Raw genomic sequence first — 25,637 nt, 5'->3', positions numbered from 1 at the left:
TCTTGCTCTGTACACCAGAATTAGTGGAAAAGAATGTTAAATAGGTGTTTATAATATTAAAAAATGATATTAGAGGGGATGTGTAAGTCACTGTGGGAACATATAACACCTTTCTTTGTTTGATGGAGATAAGGGTAGTTTGGGTGCAAGCGTCGGGGGTTGAAGTGGGTAGGGTGAGCTGGGGTGGAGTGGCAATTCAAGTAGGCTTCCCAAAGGAAGCCAATATCTAAATGATAACCAAGAGTTAGCATCGGCTAGTTTAGAGTGAAGATAAGAAAAGTTTTAGCGGTGTGAAGGGTATGGGAAGGCCTAAGGTAAAAGAAAACTTCAATTTCATGTTTAAAGAACTAAAAGAATTTCATTACGGTGGAATGTAGCATCTGGGAGAGGAGAGGCAAGACAGGAGTTTGTAGAGGTCTAAAGGACCTCGTAAAGGAGTTGGGACTTTACCTTTAGTATATGGGGAACCAGTAAAGGGTTTGAAACAAGGGAATGATATAATCAAATTTGCATTTTTAATAGATAAGTGGCTATAAAGTCTAAAATAATTGGAGACAGGCAAGATTAAAACCAGGGAGACCAGTTAAGCACGTGTTTGTGAGAATGTTGGCAAGAGATGATGGTGACCTAAATTGGGTGGTAGCAGAGAGCATGAAGAGGAATGGATGGTCTCTTAATATATTTTAGGGTATAAGAATCCATGGAACTTTGAGATTGGTTGTTACGAAGTAAGAAGTAAGGAGTTAAGAATGACTCTTAGGTTTCTTGATTGGGCAACTTCATGCATGGTTATATTTATCGGTGAGAGTGAAGGGAACTTGATTAGTTCAATTTATGATATTTTGAGGTAGGGTACCTTGAAATATCCAGGTGGTAATGTCAAGAGGGTGTTCAAATATGAGTCTGGAGCTCAGAAGGAGTTTGAACTGAACATGCAGAATTTGGTATCATCAGATCTGGTCTCCGTATCATCTAGATGCTACTAAAACTCATAGGAGCAATGAGAGCTCCCAGAGGAAGTATGTAGCATAAAGAGATGAAAACTTAAGCCAGAACCCTAGGGAACATCAACACTTAAGTAACAAGCTAAGGATGAAAATCCTGCCAAGGAGTCTAAGGCATAAAGAAAAATAAATTCAGGAGAGCATAGCGTCATGAAGTTTAGCAAAGACTATTTCTAAGGGAAAGTAATCAGTAAAACTGAATAAGTATTTGTTAAATCCTCAAATCCACAGGGTTTAGGTTTTAAAATAAAAATTCGTGATGAATTGTAATTTCCTATCATACCTATAAAGCAACTCTCATGTCTTTCACTTTCCCAAATATCCTCTACTTAGCCTAGCACCTCACCATATAGGTACTCTGTACATTTCTGTTGACTAAATAAACAAATGAATGCCACCCTACTGGTCTCTTGTTTATATAGTACCTATTCCTGGTTCTCTCTAAAACCTACCCATTAAAAAACAACACATACGCTTTCTCCCTCCTTTTTTCCATCCTGCTCTGTTCTCCCTCCCTCTTTGAATGTAGTATTGAAACCAAAGGTCAATAAGTGAGAAATTTGGCATGAGTGGTAGAAATCAGTGGGAAAGGAAAAGGATAAAATGGCGCCTGGGGAGGGGAGCATAGAGGAGAATGTTTTCAGTCTTCAGAGGAATCATAAACAACGGAGACAAACATGTTTGACAGTGATTTTTACAATGCAGCTGGTAATTACCAAAATTCTTCACTGGAGCTTAACATCGTCTAGCTCATTTTTTTGTGTGACATTCATTTGCAGTTACATTGTGTGCTACTCTTCTTAAAAACAAAGTATTGTCTTTGACTATCAATGTGTGGTATGGTATCAGAGTCGTATTTGCATATTGGTTTGAGGTACAGTGAAGCAAGCAAATCCCTTCTTTAATCCACTCAAGATCAGCTGAAACATTTTAAATAGATACAAAAGGTAATCCATGTTTCCTCAATTTAATTGAAAAGTATTCGGTGACTGACACCTTCCTTGTGATGGCTGGTAAGTAGTAGGTGCTGTTGTTGGTTTTTGTTTTCATTTTTTTAATTACCAACCTACTTTACTAGTTTGCCTTTCATCAATTTCTTGCATTTCCCCATGTTGCTTTGTGAACCCCAGATTGCAAATCACACCAACAGAGTATCGTGCTTAGTTATGAAAAGCTTCAAAGTGCTCCCTATGACAGTCACTAAACAGTATCTGGAAAATGTATATGCCCCTCCTCTTATGCTAACTTAGTCATCTCACTTTTCATTTTATTTTAAATGAGATAAAACTAGATGATTATGAACATGATTTTTCTTATTCATTTTCCTCTTTTACTGGGCCATCTTTACGTCATTTTGAGGCAATATCCATATTTATAAATCGGGGACAATAATGATACTTCATAGGACTGTTGGGAGAATTAACTAGGATAAGAAATGTAGAAACCTTGGTGCCTGGCAGGTCTTCCATAAATATTAATTCCACACACTGACTGTTTTCACCTACTGTATACCAGACATGGTGCTGCATACTGGCGACAAAGCAGTAAAGGTCCCTGCCCTCCTGGAACCCTCCCTCCCTCCCTCTTTCATCCTCTCCCTCTCTCTCACCTACTCCCCTTCTCCTTCCATGGGCAACAGTGATTTTAAGTTCAGATTTTGGTCAGCTTATGCTAAAGGAAGTGTTACATCTTTGGATAGCTACTACACATAATGAAAAGATGAAAAAAGTCACAATGTGGCAATAATGAAATTGATTTTATGGGCTAGATATGAGTATCAATCTCATTATTTTAAGAGGAAAAAGGAAACATTTTAGTTGTTGGGTCTCTAAATGTCACAAGTACTTCTGGGCACTTTCTTTAGTATCAGTATTTTCTTTAGAAGTGAGCTGAATCCTTCATTTAATTTGTACAAATTGGGTTTATGTTTTTTTAAAAAAGTAATATATTTTTCCTAAGACATTCCAGAAGCTATGCCCTTGAAAGAATATTAAGCAGCATTATTAACATACTGTTTTCAGATGACCTATAATTATATTTAATTTCTCTCCCAGATATTTTAAAAATAGTCTTGGACCTTCCATTTGAAGGATTTGATTTACTTTTTAGAAATGTTTTGGGAGTGAGGGCAGGTGTTTGATTTGTTTTTGTCACCTATATAGTGCTTAGGCAAGGGCATTTGAGATGAGCAGGAAGGAGAAGATAATCTTTCCCTCAGCCATTACTTCATTTCAGCTACTTATGGAGTAGCCTATGGCAGCACTGCGTTTTGAAGAAAAAAATAGAAGTTGAATTTCTTAGTTCTTTTGGAACAAGTCTAATAAATATTAATATAGGGATATTATGGAAAAGAATTCCAGTGTAGAATTGGCAGGCACATTGTTGGAAATAAACTGGGCAGGAAAAACCACCAAAGGCAAAAATTTGACATGGGCAAATAAATTGCCTTGGCAGGGGCTGGCAGTAGAGCTCATTGACATCTCAGTAGTCCCGGTAGATGGCCAATCCATCCTGGTAAACAACCATGTGATAAACTGGGCTAGTGACAGACCAACTAGATAATTTCCGTGGTTTTGCTGTCAGTCATTTCTGCCTGACTGTAGAATGCCCATAACCTGTACTTGCAAACCACAGAGTGGTTTGGGGATTTTAGAGATCATGGGTAGAAATGCAGGGATGGGGCAGCTAAAAGTCCTTGAGTTACGTTAGAAGGGAAAGTGAGGGTGAAGTGGGATGCTGTGGGCTGTCACTGGATCTCCAGAAGATTTGAAGGATTGGTTAAAGCAATTCCTAATTTTCCCCAGAAATTTTAATTTGCTTGGGAGATGCTAAAGTACATTTTTAGAAGTCCCAATTTGAATAAATTGATAAATTGGGATTGACTGTTTAAGGCTTTATTAAACTAGAAGGTAAATTCAGTATCCTGCTTATCTCTAGGTTGACTCATGAGAGTTATAATGGAACCCCTGTAATTCTAGAAACCAAAATGTAATGCATACCTACTTATTCTTTCCAAGATGCATTCCCCAGAACAAAGGCAAATCACCATGTATCTCGATTTCCTTTTCTGATATATGATTAAAAAAAAAAAACTATTCTGAGCAATGATGTAAACAAAACAAAACATGGGTGATTATGGGGGATGGAGGATGGGGCGACACTGCCACTTTCAGGGCTAGGTGACTTAATGGCTCATTAAAATCTCTATTTTCTCAAAAGGTGAAAAGGCTTGCTAAGCCTTAAATTCCGTATGAGGTCTCAACAGAGATAAAACATTAGCAGTCTGTATTAGGGTCAAGCAGGGTCTCAGCCAATTAGATTTGCACACTTCAATTTACTACGTCAAGAGGCCTCAGGAGAGCAGGGAACCAAGCTCAGTAAAATAGATTCCACTTGAAATTTTAGTGATCATTAAATTTTATCACCCTATTTTACCTGAAATTTGCAACTTAATTTTAATTCCAAATTTATGACAGAATTAAACTGGAAAATAGAATGCCCTGAGAGTGAAGTATTCTTGTGTCTGAATGTGTGGAAGTTGATTGACTAGATCATTTTCTTTTGAGAATAAAAACTATAAAAACATGCCTGGTTCTTTTTATCCAGAGGGATGCAAAGCACCAGTCTTCAGGATTCAGCAGTCTCCTTGAGTCAAGCTCCTAAAAAGCCTCTGAAAAAAACAGACGCCATTTGGAAACATTGGGAAAAAATGCAAAGATAAAGTGTGATCTTTGAGCTCAAAAGCCCAAATTTTATACTGTGACAGAAAATTTACTAAAAAACTTGGTAGTGAAAATGAACCAAGTTTGTGTTAGAGATTTTGTAAATTGCTCCCACAACGGGGGAAGTTCTTTTGTCTGTCTCCCTACATTGTCCCCATTGCGGTTGACTCCATGAAAAGCAACACTTCCGTAAAACATCCCTTGGTATGTTTATCAGAGTCTGAGCTCTGGGCTCCACAGGCAGTGGGGCTGATGTAAAGATGTAAAAAGCAGCTTACGTTTTCTTGTGAAAAATGAAAACTACGCACTTTATGATGTTTCACAGTGTTGAGCTTGTCTGCAATTTTCTGCCGTGTCTCCCGAGTCAATTGTAGTGTTACAATTTGGGGCAATTTCATTTGAGTTGCAGTTTAAATGATCATTTGAAGACTGTTCTCCATAATATGTATCTGCTAGTTCTTCTCACGTCACATCCCTACATAGGCCTTAAGCTTCAGACAGATAATCGTGTGTCTTAAATCCATTCAGGCTGCTACAACAAAAATACCTTAGACTGGGTAGCTTAAACTAGAAACGGGTATTTCTCACAGTTCGAGATACTGGGAAGTCCAAGATTAAGGCAGATTCAGTATCTGTATTCAGTATTTGTGTCAGCAGATTCAGGATCTGGTGAGGGCCCACTTCCTGGTTCACAGACGGCTGTCTTCTCGCTGTGTATTTGCATGGCAGAGAGCAGAGAGAGCATTCTGGAGTCTCTTTTATGAGGGCACTAATCCCAATCATGAGGGTGGAACCCTCGTGTGACCTAATCACCTCCCAAAAGCCTCACCTCCTAATAGCATCACACTGGGGGTTAGGATTTCAACCTATGAATTTTGGGGGGGACACAAACTTTCATACCGTAACACATGTTCTCCATTTTGTCTTCCATCTCCTGATAACATGGACAGTTATAAAGAGCAATATTTCTCATAATGACTGTATTATGTAACAGATTGGGAAGCAAATGTTCATCAATAATACACTTCTGGTTAAAACAGTTTCTATTGACTCATAAAACAAATCTCTGAGATTCTAAGCGTTAATAGGACATCATTGGAAGAAACTCATAATTCTCACTTCTAGGGCTATCTCCCATTCCCATCTCTGGCTAATTTTCCAGAAACACTATAGAGGATTTCTTCTGTCTGGCATCTTGAAAACTCACTAATACTATGTTTCAACCTATTACAGATACTTATTTAGCACTTGTAAATTCCTGTCAACATTGTGCTAAATCGGCCCCAAAGGGTGATGGGGCCTTCATCAAAGAAAAGGAAAAAATCCCCCTCTGACTGGTTAATGAATGATATTAATAGCTAACGAGGAATTCTTTTGTGTCATATACTATGCTAAAACTTCTGAATATATATCATTTATTCCTTACAACAATTCTATAAGGTAAATACTGTTATTCTCATTTTACAGATGAAGAAGCTAAGGCTCATTGCTGGCTCAGCCCATAAGTGACAGGGCTCTTAGAATCTGCCTGGCTTCTATACCACCCTACCAGCTTATGGAGATCAGAATTTCTACACTTTGTTTGTTTGTTTAGGTTCCTGGCCATCTTTCTTTTAGTCTCTTCCATAATTTTTCTGTAAGAATGACTCATTAGGAAATATATTAAGCATTTAGTGTGGCCAAATACTACTGACCCCCTACCTCCTCAAAAAAAGACGATAGAAACTAAATAAGTTTTAGAAAGTGCATTAAATAAGTCAGGCAACTTTAAACTACTTATAAACCCTTAGGCTCTAAACTAACTTATACATGGCAAATGGGACAGTGTCATGTATATATTTGGCTGCTGGCATGTGAGGAACATTTCAATTCCTGGTGTGAGACTACGAACAATCCAGTAATCTCGAACACTTCTAGGAAGGAGAAGGGATCATTTTTCTTTTTCCATTCTGCACCTTTTCATTTTGCTTATTCATCATGTTTTAAATAAACAGACTGAAGAAAGTTGTTATGAAAGCCCTCCCCGGGCTTCTTCAATTTCAGTGTTAAACCAGGTTCAAAATATTCTGGCAAAAATTAAAGGCAACATTGAAAACTTTGCATAAATTTTAAATTGTGCAAAAAGTGATAAAACTAAAATGAGCTGAAAGAATGACTAATAAACATCTCTTCTTATATCTTTCTCTTCTTATCATAACCAGTGATTATTTTGGTTTTAAAAATTTGATTCTGAAGTACATGCCTTTTCCAAAGTATCTGCATTACACTCACTATTCTAAATTTAATTTGTTAGAAGTTTACTGTTTACTTTTAAAAGTGGGAAGCCTGATTAGTATGCTAATAAATAACATTTAATGTCTGTTAACAATATTTCTATATTTGCTCATAACGTGAAATAGAAAAATATTACCTAGGAGAGACTCCATGCGTTTACTATGTTCTTGTAATTGAAATCCCTAGTTCTCATTTCACTGCTAGGAAAGAACTAATAAATTTGTCACAAATGAAGCAGGGGTGGGAGGAGGAGGCCATTTATGAGCTCAGTGATGCATCTAAGCTCTTGCAGCGCAGATCTAAAAGAATTGGGAGACCAGCACAGTAGAGGTGCCATTTAACTGCACAACAGCACAGCTACTTAAGCTGAGATCTGTGTTTTCCTTTATCCTTTCTTCTGATATTTCCCCAGTGGTATTGACTGTGTGTGCTTCAGCTGACCTAATGTCGGGCCAAGATCTCAGAGGGACATGCAACTTACTTAAGAAAGGCATATGGCAAAAATATAATCCCTTTTATTATATAGTAAATAAATATAAAAATGTGTACAAATAATGGTTTTTATTTGAGCATTAAATTTTATTGTGATAGAGTATGCGTTTTGTTACACTGTCACCTGACATCTGTTAAAAATAAAGTTCTGGAATGCTGTTCTGGCGTGTGTAATTTTGTGAAAGAGGCTCCAGAACAGTTTTCCAGTGTATCCCCTAACCTCTACCACACATACAAAAAATATCCCTGATGGTAATAAAAAAGTGTTTATTGTCTATTTGCCCATAAAACTGCACTGTCAGCATATGGTGTTTCCATTAGCTCTGTTTTATAGAACTGTTAAATAGATATATATATATATTTTTTTTTTAATATGACCTTTAATTTGTTTTTGAGAGTAAGTGTAGACCCCTTCGAGTTGGGCGGACCTGGCTGCTAGTCTAAGCTTCAACATTTAATCACAGTGTGGAGTTCAGTACAGTTAATGTCTTTGAGTCTGTTTCTCCGACTTTAAATGAATGAAGTTAATAATATTCACCTATAGAGAGTTTTTGTGAGCTTTAAATGAGACCATATGTGAAAAGCACCCAATGCAATTTTTGGCAAATAATAAGCTTTTAATAAATAGCGTTGATTTTTATGATACTGGTAATTTAAAGGAATGTTTTCATTAACAGCCACAACACAAACACCAGTGTCCCTTTTGTTTCTGAAATTAAGCAACCTTTCCTTGTCCTAGGACCTTTGCATTTTCTATTCCCTCTCTCCGTAGTGCTTTTCTCTTAGCTCTTTGTATAATGGCTCATTTTCATCCTTTCACTGTCAGCTCAAACGTCATCCCTTTGTGGGAACTTAACTTGACCAACCTGTCTAAAGTAAACCTCTGCCCTCACCCCTCATCACAGTTCCTGGGTATCTTCTTTATTGATGTCTTTGTCATCTTCTTTAGAATGTAAGCTCTGTAAAGGCAAAGAGAACTTATCTTCCTTGTTGATAACTATGTACCCAATGGCCAACATAGTGTCTGCCTCAGTCAATGTAAATGAACGGATGAATGGATGAGTTAATTAAATGAATAAATGAGTGGGAGAGGGAGAGGGAGAAAGAAAGGTAGGAAAGAAGGAAAGACATTGAAAGGAAAGGAAAAATGGTGGATAAAAGGCATAAAGGACAAAAGGAAGAAACTGATATGGCCTAAGGAATGGCTTATATTGTGATATATGTATTTATGCATATACTGCAACTTTTAAATTTTGTTTTAAAGTTTATAAGTTGAGTAAAAAGTTTCTAGTTCCTGTTATCTTTTCTTGTCCCTGGTCAGTGGGTTTTACCTTATCTTTTCCTTCTAGAATCTTACAGGGTCTGCTACAGGGTGACCTCTGTGAGGCAGGAAGTAATTCTTGTAGGATACCAACATCTTAGAACAAAGGGTCGCCAAACTTCCTGTAAAGGGCCAGATTCTAAATATTTTCAATTTTACAGGCCATATGCTCTCTCACAACAACTCAACTCTGCCAGGATAGAAGAAAGCAGCCATAAACAATATGTAAAGAAATGAGTAGGCTATGTTCCAATAAAGCTTTATTTAGGGAAACTGAAAGTTGAATTTCATATAATTTTCACTTGTCATGACATTTTCTTACTTTGATTTTTTTCAGCCAAATAAAATTGTAAAAACCATTCTTAAATCGTGGACCTATAAAAACAGGCAGGGGGCTGCATTTGACCCACCGTCCTACTTTGCTGCCCCCTTCCTTGGAATGAACTAGTCTAATGGTTATCCGTCTTAAGAATGTTTGCCCTTTAAAAGAGGAACTGGAGTAGGGGAGTCAAAGAATCAATTTTTGAGTTCTTCCTCAAAGAATAAATTTTTGTTGATAGAATTTTAAATAATTTTGCAAATGGAGGGAGAGTATAATTTTGAGTAATCAGACTTTCCTGAACTTTTAGTATCAGTACTTCCTTATCCACAGGTAAGGTTGTGAGTGTAAAAGTAACTTTCATTTCCAGCTCAGACCACCCAGATGTGTCTCTTAACAAGCTCCCATCTTATTTATTCCTTCACTTCATGGACTTTGGAATTTAGGATCAGTTACTTCCAGGACTGATTTTGAAAGCAAGACAATTGAAGCTACTTTGAACTAAATCACTACTCTGTATTTATAATCCTGAAGAGTAAATGTTTTAAATTTCAAGTAAAGGTTTCCCTAAAATCTGGACTAAGTTGGGCGTGGAATTATTTGGGGGACCATTTTAAAAGTATAATATGATATCATTTTCTATAACTGCAGAAATTAAAAACTTGAAGCTATTTTAGTCCTATTAATGTTGTTTTTATAACTGTTACTATTTATAGTGCTTTCGATTATTTTAAGACAATAGAGCCTCCAACTTTTTCTTTATTCACATCTCTCTTAAACAGCCAAGGCTACTGTTTAAAATTCCATCTTGGGAAGATATTAGTCAGACTGCAAGGAAAAATCAGAATGAAGCTCAATTTGAAGAAAAAGCAGTTAAGTATTTCATAGGTAGGAATATATAGGATATTTGAAACTGAATAGTCAAAATACATCTGCTTTATTTTAGGATATAGAGAATAATCAACCCTCAGGTATGCTTCCCAGAAGTGCAACTAAAAACCAAGTTGTTGGGTTTTTCCCTGGGTTTTCTTAGATACTAAGAATAGCGTGCCATTGATTATCAGAGAACAGATAATCTAAGGTTGGTTTTAAATCCTTTAACCACATTTCTCTTCCTACCTGTGCTTATATATTAGGAAGTGGAGATCAATAATAGTTTTAATCTTAGTCAAACTGAATTAGGAAGCAAGAAAAACCTAACTCATGTCAGCCAAATATATTATTTTAAAATCATCTGCTTATGACTTATCTTTATCAGCAGGCTCTCTCTTTGCTATGTAAAGGTGAGAGGAAACTGTAGGCAGAAACCCCCAGAAGGAATGTGGGAATGAGGGTGAGAGAGAGAGAATCTCTAATATAATGTTCTTTGTGCTTTAATTCCTGAAAAGAATTGAGTAAATGACTCTGCATGTAAATTAGGATGGGGATTATTGGAATTGCTCAAAGGTAAGCAGTTTAATTCCCAAAGTGGACTGTTTGCTTGTACCATTTAATGACTCAGCTGTGTGACATGCATGATAGTCAACCATCAAGTGCTGTGATTCAGATATTCGGGAGGAAGGAGCTTGGGTCAAAGGATTCTATGGTTATGTGCATGTCCTTGTGAGCATTCTTCACCTGGAAGCCCAGGAGATGTGTGCCCTTGAGGGAAACAGAGGAGATGCCAGCCTCAGGGAGTCTCATTAGATCAGCTGTGTTTGGTGGCAGTCAGATACACACTCTGAAAAAAAAGCATACCCTATTGTTTTCCACAAGTTCTGCATGACACAAAGCTACTCATAAATTATGCCATAATCACCACTGCACTATGATTTGCATAAGAGTTCAGAGCATATTCAGCTGATATATGACTAACCTCACAACTGGAGACATGTACTTTGTTTCTTAAAATGTAAATCCTTGAAAAAAAAATATGGTGTGTTGGTTTCTGGATTGTTGACTTTCTCCCCCTGCTACTCAGCTCCTGTTCCTGTGTGTCTTTGGGCGGACAGTCAATCTTTGAAATTACATTGGTTGTCATCTGCGTTGGCCCTAACCGCCATCATAGCCTTTATATTATCTGCAAATAATTTTTAGTTGTTCCCCAATCCCGATGTCATTCACTGAACTCTTGTTACCTGTTACCAGCAGTTTCACTGTGGAATTGAGCAATTCCCAGGGAAAGATAATTCTGTCTTTTGTCCTTCATTTGGTTTGTAGTCTTATCCTGTAGGCACACACGTAAGAACCACATTATGTTGTACATTAAAGAAGAATCTTAAAGTGATTCTTCATTATAAAGGAAATAAAAACGAAACCTCATTGCTTTGCTTTGTGATCTGAAATATAAAGGGTTTCTGAGATATTTTTTTTGGTATTAGTTTCACACTGTTGACCAGAAATGTTTATAGGGACTTTAAGCAAAACCCTTGCCTAGCCTCTCAGGCTGCATTTTCCAACGTGAAATATGTTGAAACAAACCAACAGAGGCCCATTTCTTTTTTTTTGCTCTTCATCTTTCTCCTCCACCCCACTGATATTCCCCACCCCAACAAAACCCTGTACGCATCTCACTTCACTGTAAGTGCATCCTCAGCCCTTCCTGAACAGTGAACTTAACTGGAGCACAATGGTCAGTAATGGCATCATAACAAACAAAACCACAAACCAAACACCAACCTGAGAATACAGCAGGAGAAAGCTATAGAAGAACAGCTGGCTGCCTCAGGTCTCCATTACGACAGTGGTAGTAGATGAGAGAACAAATCGGAAATGTGGAGCACACACTTCAACTCTGTTCTTAAACCTTGTGATAGTTTCTGCTTCTGAGTGTATCAGGGATTTTGCCACACCCGAGTGAAAAGCAGATAGAAGGAACGTAACCGGTACTCCTTCTCGGGTTGAAAAGGATACATCGCTTTAAACTGGCTTTTCTTGATGAGTCAAATGTTGAGCGGTTTTTATTGACAAATTTTTACACAAAATCTGGATGGCTTGCTGTGGTTTTCTTTTCAACATTTCTGTTTTGTTATTTGGACCCTGAGGCAGATTATTTGAAAAAGGCACAGAAGCAGCTAGCTAAATGAGTTAACAGAGATTGACTACAGGGATCTAATGATGGCTAAATCTGACACTGGGTGATTGGGAAACCCCCCTGCAAGCTTCTCTAATGCCCCTCGTGCTAAGGTTTTTCTTAAGTAGAGCAGCTTTGTCTGACTTTTAATAGATCACATGCCATTTTATGTATGGATCATTGATTCATTTGGTATATTCAGAGCCAATTTATGCTATATTTTAAAGTTTTTTTTGGTGTTGCAACATTGAGGTTGTTTGTAATTTTTATCTATTTTGTTTTAAATTATTTATATCACTCTAGGAAATGCTGGTCTCTTTTTGAGAAGGTTAGTAAAGGCCTTTTCCTTTTCTTTCATTTTAATATCTTGAAGCTTGGAAAAGAACACATTGAAATTATTTCTAGTTCTTTTAATTATTAAAAAATGATCAGCAATTTGTTAAATGTAATGGATTGCCATGTAGAAATGCATAGAGGAAAAATGGTACATATTTGGACTGTATTTTATATACTTCACATGGAAAGTAGCAGGTAAATTGTGACTATTGACTAAACAGAGTTAACATTGACAGGAAAAGTGCTCTGCAGTGGTCTCTCTGGGTGGAGCTGAGTGGATTTTTCTTCCAGAAGAGAGGTTTTGTGCTTTTAGAAGAGTGGTGAGAGGGAGACCTCATTGTGGATTTTTCTTTTTGAAAATTACATGTCTATCATTTGCCCTTCAGTCCCAGAGAAGTTTCCAGAATCATTGTATACTCTTAAAGCTTCTTAGACTTGGAAGGCATAGAGACTCTTGTTCTATTTGTATGTCCATATTGTGCTTTTTGTTTTGCTAATAGGTATATTTAAAGCATTGTTGGAAAATGCTGTATCATTGTGATAAAATAGTCACTAGGCCTATCTGACTACACTTACCGGAAACAGGAGAACTCTGATTATTTAGCCCTTCAATCCTCTAATTCATCTCTTAAATGGGATAGATGAATCAGTGTGGCTAATTGATTGGTGATTGGCTGAGCTAAATCAAATAAACTGTTAATGATGAGGGATTCAGATACCAACAGTCCATTTAGCATTCATCTCCTAACTTAGCCTACAAATATTTGCCCATCTCCAATGATGCTAACGAATTCGCCTTGGCTTATTCATAAATTCCAGTGTACACCCCATTGTGACCAAGTAGCAAATCAATATTAGCTTGAGGTTAAAGAGAATATATTTTGGTGTAATTATATGTTCATTCTAGGACATATGCTGGCATTTTTTTCATGCTGTATTAGTGCCACAATATTGGCTTAAGGTTACCTCTTTTGTAATAAAAATACCATGAAAGGAAGTATGCAAATATTTTTTTGAGAATAAGAATTTGCTGTAGTCTAATGCTTTTCTATACAGAATTACAATAACTAATCTTGCCTACCAAAGAAGAAGTCAACGACAACCATTTAAACTTTCAAAATACTTTTCTTAAATTTTAAAAGCAAGTTAATAAGTTCGTAAAGACTAGGAGTAGTTTCTTTTTATTTATAGCCTACATTTAAGACCAAAAACTCTACAATTTACACAGAACTCACTAATCGGCAGCAATGGCTGGTATCCTATTAGCTGTCGTTGTTTGGCAAATTGACTAATTTAAATTCAGGTTAATGAACTGAATTTTCTATTTCTTTAATTTTCTCATTTTCTAAACATATGTATTTTTCTCTGAAAGCTGTCTCAATACCGTTTTGGAATGAAGTAGGTTATAGACAAACAGACATAATTAAATTGCATTGAAATAGATTATTAATTGATCTTTATATTTTACCAAAATGGAGTTTTTTTGACCATTTGTGTTCATAATCTTATAAACCAGGCACCTGTTTTAGTCAGCTCAGACTGTCGTAAAAAGTTACCATAGATTGGATGGCTTAAATAAACCTTTATTTCTCACAGTTCTGGAGGCTGGAAAGTCCAAGAACAAAGGTGCTGGCAGGTTTGGTTCTTGGTGAGGGCCCTCTTCCTGGCCTGTAGATGACCATCTTCTCATTATGTCGTTACATGGCAGAGAGCAGAAAGAGAAGCAACCATTCTTGTCTCTCTTCTTATAAGGGCACTAATCCCATCATAAGGGCTGTATCTTCATGACCTAATTACCCCCAAAGGCCACGTCTCCAGATGCCATCACATTGAGGATTAGGGTTTCAACACACGAGTTTTGTGAGGATACAAACATGCAGTCCATGACAGTATATATTTCTTTTAAAATCCTGTAACAAATATTTAAGTAAAAAGAAGACACTAATACATAAGTCATATCAGTTTATCTTTGCCAAACACTGAGATGTGAATTAAGACAGAATTTAATTCAATTCTACTGTTTTGACATCACTTGCAATCACTGATTTCAAAGCAGCTGTTTGTGTGCTTTTAAAATATGCTAATCCTAAATAATATGAGCCCATAAATACACGGTATGGAGAAAACTTAAGGCCCAAATAGTAACTGTAAATATTTTGAGCCTTCCAAGATGGTTTACAGAATTGTGATATGGCCCAAAGACTGTTTCTGTCTCTGTAAGGCATCTAATAAGGTTTCATTCAGTCTGCAAAGAATGATAAAGCATTGCTGAATGGTTTTGTCCCTGATGTCCTCTGAATAAGATGCCTGGTAACAAGAGATCGAAGCCCCCTTGAGGCATTATATGCATTTATTATGAAGTGCTGAAATGTGACAGTACACAAGTCACCAACAAAATAGCAGTTATTTTATGAAAATTATGGGGGCAAGGGTAAGGTTCTCTCAAGGATAACAAAAAAATGCAGTTAAACAGATTATATTGCTAAAAAACAGTCTGCTTTGGGCTGCTGTTGCATAATAAATTCATTTAACTCACGCCCACATAGCCAAATGTTTAAAGGGTAGAAATATTCAACCCAGTTTCCCAGGGTGAGGGTGGAGCTTGCATTGCAGAAGTTGTCAAAGGCTAGGCCTCTATGTGCTAGGGGAGGCGGGGAGAATGGAGGTGAGGGCCAAGTTCTTTCTGCTCCTAAGTGTCAGGATTCCCTGCAGGGCCACAAGAGACCTGAGTTGAGTGGTTCTCTGTGCCTCCCCCCTCTCCCCTTTCCCTCTTAGAAGAGATGATTAATTTGATTAAAGAAAAAAGAAATCCAAATTTCACACGTTCCCTACAGCTGCTTAAAATGAGAGAAAAGAAAGAAAAATGGCCTTGACCCTCCTGAAAAGGATGGCCTTCCACTTTCTTAAATCTTCAGACTCTGCTCTCCAATTCAGCCTTTTGTATTTTGTAAAAGCTTTCTGTACGTAGCTCTCAGCCCTGAAAAGAGTTGAGAATACAACTATTGGATTCAAAAGGCAACCATTTTCTTAATCATTTAGCTTTTCAAGCAATGTTGTCAATGATTCTTTTTAAAGACAATATGTCTCTAAAACCTTCTAAGATACTACAGGTAATGGAGTCCCATCTGGGTTCAGGATTGGCTGCATGTGATGTATCTTTCTCATTTATTTTTCCTGCCTTGTTTCAGTTAACAACCTACTTATTAACTTTAATTGATGAAATGTTCTTATGTCTGAATTTTACCTTCCTGTGAGATTACATTTTGTACTGTATATATAATTGAGAGCTGGTATATGTGCTAAATTCCTTTTTTACATCACTATTATTGCCTAGTTGTGTTTCATATATTCAAATATATCTAATATTTATACTCCATTATTTACTATTCCTTTTGGTTACTATATCTAAAATTATGGTATTTACTGTTAAATTAAGCTGTATAGTCCTAATGCTAGCTGAGATGAGAAAAGGTATAGTGATTCTTTTATGTCTATTTTTCTATTGGAGAGATCATCCTGAGTAGGAGTTTTCATTTTTTACATTTTTAAGATAAATTATTACTAATAGAAGATAAATAGAAAATCTGAAAATTAAGTAAACTTGAAATGATTTTTAATAGCTTTGTTTTTATAATTATATATTATGCTTTATTTGCAGGACCGTGTAAATGCATTAGAAACGGTAAGTTGGGGCATTTTCTTTCTCCTTCTATCAGAATTACTGTTGTGTCTGATGTGGATTTCAGAGCACCCCCAAGGAAGAAATTCCGGAAAGCATTTCTAAAACTACATCTAAGATGCAAAGGGCAAAATAAGCTAAACTGTACCTGAAAGGTATGTAGATACAGACTTTTAAAAGGGAAAAAAATTTTAGAAAAAATGAAAATGTGCATATTTAAGTGGTCACTGCCCTCCCAAAATTGATGATGCCAGAGTATACTAATTTATGGAAAACGTAATTAGTTTAAATGTAATCGATATCCCGTATGTTTGTTTCTGTATTTCTCAATCAGTAAAAGGACTGGCTGATAAGAAACAGATCAGGATGCTGTGTATACTTTGAAGTTCGGTCACTTAACTTTTTTTTTTGGCACTGTTTTCCACCAAAATCCAAATAATACTAAAAGCTGGTCGGCATTTTTCTTAATAATCTTACTTGCAGGAATCTAGTATTAGGAAAGAATTTTTTTAAGTGCATGAATGTAAAGACTATATGCTTGCAATATTTATTGGAAAATGGTTTATTTTTAAATAGAAAAAAGAGAGACAGCTTATTGTTTGGCAATAAAATAATGGTTAGATAAAGTGTGGAATTTCCAGCCAACGTGCCACAATGGTTATGGAAAAGGCTTATAATAAAATGTTAAGTGGAAACAAATTCAGGATGTAAAATCATGTGTACTTTAATGATAACATATAATGATAGGCCTATGAAAAAATAATAAAAAGGAGTGAGCAAAATTCATAATAGTGACTTGTTAGACCAGAATGAGGGCTGTGATCTCACTCCTTTCTCTGTTTTTCAAGTTTTATAAAGCAAGGTTATTTTACTTTTATAAATAAACGTTTTTATAATAAAAACCGTATGAATTGGAAGAATGGTGAAATAAATTATGGTACCACCTTATGATGAAACATTATTCAGCCATAAAAAGTCATATTTTCAAAAAGTAAATATTGCCTTCTGTAATATGGGAGGGAAAAGTGGTATATAAAGATAGAAGGAGAGTATGATGCAAATATTGAATATGCACATTTTGTGTTAAAAAGACTTTATGAAAACACACAAACTATTAGGAGTGGCGTGGGACTAGTAGTGATTTTTATTTTCTCTTTTTATGCTTTTAATGAGCAGAAAAAAATGAAACTTTTAAACGATAAGGGTAATAAAAAATAAAATATTTATTTTGTGAGTATGAGGAATGGAAAGATGCTAATGGAGCATATTTTAGGCCTATGTAAGCAAGTGATTTTGATTGACAGTGTCCAGACCCTCATGGGTAAATAATCAATTCCTTAGATTTAACTGGGCCATTTGGAAAGTACACTGACTTTCTCAGTTTCGGTATGATGACGTTGTAAGTGAATAAAATGTTTAGTGTTCCTCCATATATATTTTACTCACCCTTAGGAAGTGTCTTGCCAGCAGGATTTGGCTTGTGAGTTAAATGCTCTTTTTAAAAGTATGAACAAAACCAGAAATTTTGAGTTTGAAGACTTGCGTTCAGCATACAAAATGCCATTTATACAACATTTAGCAAATCACTTGTTTTTTGATTCCTTCGTCTGTAAAAATGATTATAGTTAAACTTATCAGATTGTTGTGAAAATTGAGAGAGAAAATATATGTGAAAATATTTAGGACCAAACAAATGTTAGGTTATCATTATCATTATGTGATTGGTTATTATTTTTTATTTAATCATTTTAATTATACCAATATCTCATGAGAAGCTGAAAATTATATCAACAACAAAAAGCCTATAACTTTTATTAGTCTTTTTTATTCATATAATCGCTTTACTAACAAAGTACTATAGAGTAGAATCTTAAATGCCTTATTCTAAGGGTTCCTTTAGGAATAAAGGTAAAAATTAAAAGTCATCATGAGAAAAATAAAATTGATTAAATGGACTAGGTTTTTTACAATGGCAGTTTTCTCAAGATGGTTTTAATTTGAAATAATTATCATTAAGTAAAACCATAAAAAGGAAAATGCTCAGTAATAATGTTAATACTCAAATATTATGAAGTCCTTTGACTTCATATGGCATTATAAGGAGCAGATTTAATATACTTGGTAGACTATACAACTGGTAAAATATTTTATAGTTCATAAAACCAAATATGCTGAAAGTAATCTCAAGCTCATTTATTATTCTCCCAGAACTCAGCACTTAAACCACAGAAAAGTGTTGGTGGTCTACTAACACTTGGTTGGTTGGGTTGGTATTAAGATCGCATAAGGCATTGAATGTAGGGTGTATATGATGGTAATGCAAATCTGCAGAGGTTTGAAACTTCATCCTTCAATTCAGACTATTTACAATAGGTTGATTGTAAAGGTTCAGTAGTTATAATACCTGAAAATAAGATGCTCTTTTCATCCTATTAAGAAACTTGAATTGGCTTGTCATCGATTTTCTGTATGCTTAAATCACAATCAGGTGGTTATTTCTCCCCCTCTTCCTCAACTTCCCCTCTCCCTCTTTACTAGCAAGTAAGTTTCTTGGATTAAAAATTACATTTTACTTGCAAATGCACACCCAGGGCCTGTCCAAAATTCCTGATATATAGTAGACAATCAATAAACATTTGTAGAATGAAAGAATGAATTTTGAACTGAACATACATGACCCTCACATAAGGCTGATCTTAGGAATATGGGTATACACAGTACCAGTCCAATAGATGAGGGAAAAAATCCTCCAGAAGCACATGAATTTATTCTTTTTTTCCTAGCCTTTCTGATCGGCACTACCTTTTATTTGGTGTTTCACAGAAGCTCTAATGATCTTCATTAAAGTTTAGTGTGAATTTTCCTAGGAAGGAACCACCTTCAGCCAAAATATAACAGATGGATTCTCCAAATAAAGCTAAGTGATGACCTGAAAAAAAAAATCTTTGTTGAAAGCTCCGATTCATGGGCCATGAATGGGACTCAGCAATGGATATTTCCTGGGCACTGTGTAAGGCACTGCATTGACTCTGAAGAGAAGAAAAGGAAAATAGATTGTGATCAGTTCTCTCAGGAACTTGCACTTTAATTGAGGAGAGAAGTTACTTAAATAAATAAATTAATCGTGCAAGATAAAAATACACTATCTACACTATCTACAGCACATAAATGACACAGATAATGCATTTTGTAGGAGTTATGAAGAAAAAATAATTGTATAATAAATTGACATCATGAAAAGTCATGGATTTTCCAGTTTGAAGACATGATGGAGGAAATTAGGTTTATCTCTGAAATGTGAAGAGTCAGTATTGTCAGGTAGAAAGAGCCAGAAAAGGCACTCTATATTGGGGATGTAATCAAGCTTTGAAGGTAGTCATGAAGAGTTTGTTAAAAAGATATTAAAAAAAAAAAAAAGAACAAATCATCGAATCATGCCTAACATACAAATATAAAATGATCTCATGACAAATGAGTTGATTTAACTTACTAATGGGAAAATGAACAAGATGTTATCTCTGACTTAAAAGAACAGTCAAAGAAACACACATATGTAGGCACTAAAGAGTGCTGAAATAAATTTAAAATAGATGCAAAACTGGCTTCTTCCAAAATGGAGGGAGAAAATCAATTGAACCTCCCCAGATGAAATTTATTTGCATGTCTATGAACAAGAATCATTTGCATTGCTATCAGTTATCTATATCTCATGGAGGAATTATGGATAGCTCAAAGACAATGACAGATATGGAGATCCTACAGAATCAGAAAACCCAGAAGGATGTACTAGGCAAAAACGTTTTTCATTGAAGACATCCCGTGAGTTTTTGTTTTATTTCAAAGTCTTTCACATTTTTTTCTTGTAGTTTCATTGGAGATAACCCTTTGAGAGAGTAATAGGAGACATTTTGGAGTTTTGAAATACAAACCAAGGAATTTAGACTTGATCTTTTATATCAGGGAGACAAATGGGTTTCTTCCTGAGTTCCAGTTCCTCCTGGTTGGTACTAGCTACTGAAACATTCTGTTGGGAAGGATGCTGACTGCTGTTTTGGAAAGAGTGCTGTGATCTCTGGGCATTCGCCATCATATGCATTGAAGGTTGGTGGGTAAAAAGTGGTAGCACAGCTGTTTAGCCAATAGGGAGCCATTCATGGTTTTTAATCCGGGATTGTGTCATGGTAATGTGGTGAATAGGAATACAACTCTAGGAATAGTGTTTAGGATAGAGTGGAGTGGTGAGAGACTGCAAATAAGAATAGGAAAAGTGCACATTGGAAGTAATCCAACTTTAGGAATATGCTTGGAAAATTAAGGGTTGGGGTATTCTAGTGCCAAAAAGGCAGGGTTAAAGTGGATGCCAGGATTTAGAGAAGAGAACTAGTGAACTTGTAAGTGGGAAGTCAAGGGAGAAGAGGAGACATAGATGGTAAAGTAAGAGTCATTTTAGGAAGTGAAGGGGAATATAAGGCCGTTCATCTTGGAGACACAAATTTCGTTCAGTTCATAGCACTTTTCAAATCTGTCTTTATTTTCATTTCCATTAATACCATGATAATTTGGATACTTATGCTTTTGTATTAGTTAAAGTTAGGCATGACTTCAGTTAGCAGAGAAACCAAAAAATAATAGTGAGTTAAGTACGATAGAAATTAATTTCTCTCTTGTGTGACAGTTCAAATAGATGGTGTCCATGGCAGGTATGGTGTCAGAAACTCAAGCTGCTTTTGTCTTTTTGTTTCACCATCCTCAATATATTGCTTCCCCCTCCTGGCCCAAGATGCCTGTTCCACTTCCAGCCCTTATATTTGCATTCTAACTAGGTAAAAGAACGAAAAGGAGGGCATGTAACTTCCCTTGAGTGGAAACCAGAAGTTGCACATACCATTTCTCTTCCTTTCCATGGGCCAGAATTTAGTGATATGATTATAACTAGCTCTGAGATTCAAAAAGAGAGCCAGGTAAGATATAGACTTTTGGAAATTTCAAAGTAAACTTCTAAACAACTCATGGGTCAGAAAGTAAATTATAATAGAAATTATAAAATATACAGAACTGAATGATAGTGAAAATATTATATATTAAAATGTGTGTGATACAGCAAAAGTAGTATTTATGGGGAAACTTAAAGGCTTAAATGCTTATATTAGAAAAGAGGAATAAAAATTAATGAGCTAGTCACCCAACAAAAGAAATTAAAAGGATGGCACAGTAAACCTAAGAAAAAAGCAAAATAAAGGAAAAAATAGAGAAAAGACTATAAATTAATGAATAGAAAACAAGCATGCAATAGACAGGGCCAACAAAGTAAAGTTGATTGTTTAAAAAGAAGAATAGAAAGACCAGTGTTCAACATGATCGATGAAGAAAAAAGGAGAGAAGGAGCAAATGAACAATATTATGAATGAAAAAGAGGATATAATTATAACTGTTGGAGAATTTAACCACATACAAGGGTATTGTGAATAATTTTGCAATTATACATTTGAATATTAGGAGAAATAACTAAATCAATAGAAAAATAAAGTTTTCCAGAACTAAGAAGAAATAACATGAATAGTATCATAACTAAATTTTTAAAAAATAATAAAATATTTCATCAACAATTTTTGCTCAATTAAAATTTTCTGCAGGAAGGGCCACCAAGCCCAAATAATTTTATAGATACTTTCTACCAAATGTTCTAGGAGCAAATCATTTGAGTTTTACAAAAACTTTTCCAGAAACTAGAAAAAGAGGGAACATGTTCAACTTATCATGTGTTAGCATAATCTTTAAGATGAAACCAAACATGGAAATTATTAATAAGGGAAATTAAGGGACTTCTCATATACTAACATGGATACAAAAATACTATACACAAAACATTAGCAAAATATATCCAGGGGATAGGAAGGTAGAAAAAGGATAGTTCATCATGAACAAATTGAATTTATTCTAGGAATTCAGAATTGGTTTAATATTAGAAAATTAATCAAAGAAATTCACCATAGTGACAGATTAAGGAGAAATAAATTTAATACAGTCCTCTCGATCAATGAATAAGAAGCATTTACTCCCATGATATCATTATCATCATTATAAATCTTTTTATCGAACTAAGAACAGAAGGGAATTTCCTTAATCTGATAAAGGTCATGTGATAAAAACCTATGGCAAATATCACCTTAGTATTTTGAAAGTCCTCCTTTAAGACCAGGAACAAGCAAAGGATGTCCCATTCCACAACTTCTGTTAGACACTGTGCAGGCGGTCCTAGCCAGAACAGTATAACTATCATTATTTATAAATAATGTTATTGTTGATATAAAAAGCTCTAGGAATTCATAGTTAAATTATGAAAAATAAAGAGTTTCACAAGTTTGTTTGATAAAAAACAGTAAATGTTGGGGCTAGTCCCGTGGCTGAGTGGTTAAGATTGCATGCTCCACTTCGGTGGCCCAGGATTTCACAGGTTTGGATCCTGGGCATGGACCTAGCACTGCTCATCAAGCCCTGCTGAGGCGGCATCCCACATAGCACAATCAGAAGGAGCAACAACCAGAATATACAGCTATGTACTGGGGAGCTTTGGGGAGAAGAAGAAGAAGAAAAAAAGAAAGACTGGCAACAGATGTTAGCTCAGGTGCCCAAAAAAAACCCCAGTAAATGAAACTCCATTTTATTTCTAACACCAGCAACAAGCAGTGAAAAAATGTAATTCAAAGTATATCAATACAAAAGTAACAACAAATACAAAGTACATAGGAAAAAATCTTAACAGTAACAGCAACAAAAACACAAGTCGTTTATAGAGAAGACACCCCGGAATGGCCAAGACACTTCTGAAGAACAAGGTGGGGGAAGTTTTCCTAGCATATATCAGACCTTATTAAGGCTGTGGAAATTAAGACAGTGGAGTCCTTGCACAGGAATATAGAAATAGGTCAACGTAATCAAGTAGAGAACCCAAAAACGGAAATATGTATATGTGGAAACTTGCTATCTGATACAACTGGCACCACCTATCGGGGGAGTAAGGATGGACTTTTCAACAGATGGTATAAACAAGATGAAATTGAACCCTATCTCAGATGCAAAAAATGGATGAAAGCCTAAATGTGAATGGCAAAATCATAAAACTTTAAAACAAATATGGTTTAATATTTTCATGACCTTGGGACTTTGGAGGATTTCTGGGGAGGGAAAAAGGCGCTGAAAACATAGATCATAAAAGAAATGACTGTTGTGACCACATTAAAGTTAAGAACTTCTGTGAATCAAAAGGCAACATAAAAAGAGTGAAAGGAAAAACCACATAGAGTATATTTGTAGCCGAAGATATAAATGACTAGCAATTTGTATCCAAATCAATTTGTATCCAAATCTTATTGCCAACAAAGCAATTAGAAAAAAAAAACCCCGGATTTCCAAAAAAGGAAAGAAAAAGAGTAAAAGACATGAGCAAGCATTTCAATTGAAGGAGAAACATGTGAGAATATATTCAGCTTCATTAGTAACCAGGGAAATCCTAATTAAAACCATGAGGAATTGTCCTTTTCTTTAAACTGTATGTATATATTTTATGTACTTTTCTGTATCTATGACACATTTCACTAAAAAACAAAGGGAATTGAAACACATTAGCAGCACTTTTTTTAAGTTTTACAACAACATGATTAATGCTGCCCCTGACAGCAATGTTTAACGATAGCTGATGAATTGGGGAGTAGTCTTCAAACTGCAGTAGCGTACCCTGGGAGTATGCAAAGATCTTCCAAGGGGTATTCGGACGCAAATACTTGTAAGAGAATCTATTTTTATATCCTCAGCTTCTACATGCACTTTCTCCCAAAATGGTCGCCCTCCTCCCAATCTACAGAAAAACCTACATCTCACCCATTCAGGGTCTTCCTATGATGGCAGATTCCCCCAGGCACTTCAGGGTGCCAAACAAGCTTCAATTTAAGATTTTGATACCTTCCTGTCCTCCTTTAATCAAGTCACTAAGATAAGGCTTCTTTGTCCTTCTTAGTTGTACACGTATTTTTGATAAGAACAAAAAGTTGTGTTAGATATATGGGGTGTTGGGAATGAGGTGTTCTGAAATTGACATAATGTTGTTGACTGGTGTTAAGGGGGATTAAAGACAATTTTACTTAATGACCTCATCTTTTCCACCATCCTACTGTGATCAGAGAATGTATAGCTCCAGAAAACAAAACTAAGAAGTGTTGGAAAGAAATATGTAATTGAAAGCAGCAGTCTTATTTAATCCAGGTGACAAACACTGGCATGGCTCCGTGCCTTATCTACTTCTCTGTCCTAGAATTATGATTCAAAAGTGAGATGGTTGTCACAGGAACACATTAACACACTTCACAGAATTGAAAAAGGAAGTCAGACAATTTTCTGCCAGAAAGTAAGCCTGATTTGGCTGATTGGTTTGACAATGAGGACTGGCTTTGCCAATCTGCAGCTTTAAGGTCTTGATGAAAATATGTTTAATGCTAAGATAAAATAAACGTATTAAAAATTTTATACTAATAGAATGGTGTTAAAATTAACAACAATTTTATTTTTCTCAATTGTTTTACATATGTTGAGTTCAGTGAAATGCTTGTAAGTGAAAGAAGAACAGTTGTAGTCATTTGACAAGTCTTGGTAAATAAAGCCTTTCTGGTATACCTTCCAGAAAGAGAAAGTGAATGACTTGAATAACTATGTTACAATCCTTTGGCCAAGTCATTTCTAATTCTTTCAGCAAAATTGAAAGAGGACCTAATCGAGCTGATAGATCATTAAAATTAATTTTTGATGACAGATCCCTATGTAATCTTTGCAATAAAACTAGGAAGGCATTCAAGAAATTGAATGACATTGTTCTAACAAAACTACTTTCATTTTCATATCCTTTTTTATGTGAACAAGATTTCTCAGTGATTAAATCTATAGAAACAAAAAGTTGGAATAGAAATGAAATGGAAACCTGTTTTATTCAAACAAAAGTTAGCATTTACTAATGGATACATGAGCTAATTGAGTGCAGGAGAAGAGAAAGCTGTATCCACCCCATTGAGAGAGATGCTTTTGGAAGCTTTGAGGGTTTTGACATTTCACATTTAATAATTTTTCTCAAAAGTTTTAATATATCTATTACTAATTGTAATAATTCAATCTATAAAAGTGTAACACAAAGCATTATGGTCACAGGGAGTTTTAAAAGTCAGTTTTTTTCTCTGTATGTATGAATTTTTGTTACAGAGAAGGATGAAGTATAAGATAACCAATAAAAAGCTTGCAAGCATAAATATATTTTATGTTAGGATAAAAGTCTGTGAGGGAAAATAGATTGGAAATAAATTCAAAGGGAAAAGGAACAATATAAAATTTCTACCTTTTAAGAGGAGCTTATTTAGTTATTTTGCAAGTAGATAAACGATGGTAACAAATTACTGA

At 35.4% G+C, this 25,637-nt stretch overlaps 1 protein-coding gene across 4 annotated transcripts in view; it reads left to right on the top strand.

The window, feature by feature from the left end:
• The window catches only part of CEP128 (centrosomal protein 128), a 376,345-nt gene that overhangs the window by 308,458 nt on the left and 42,250 nt on the right, over positions 1-25,637 (top strand). For all 4 annotated transcript variants that reach the window (XM_046647430.1, XM_046647432.1, XM_046647429.1 and 1 more), the window contains one exon: positions 16,179-16,202. In XM_046647430.1, coding sequence (XP_046503386.1) covers positions 16,179-16,202 — 24 coding nt within the window. The remainder of the gene's footprint in view (positions 1-16,178; positions 16,203-25,637) is intronic.

The sequence above is a fragment of the Equus quagga genome, chromosome 20 (genome assembly GCF_021613505.1).
Source record: "Equus quagga isolate Etosha38 chromosome 20, UCLA_HA_Equagga_1.0, whole genome shotgun sequence".
NCBI classification, from domain to species: domain Eukaryota; kingdom Metazoa; phylum Chordata; class Mammalia; order Perissodactyla; family Equidae; genus Equus; species Equus quagga.
This window is presented reverse-complemented; position numbering and strand designations above follow the sequence as displayed.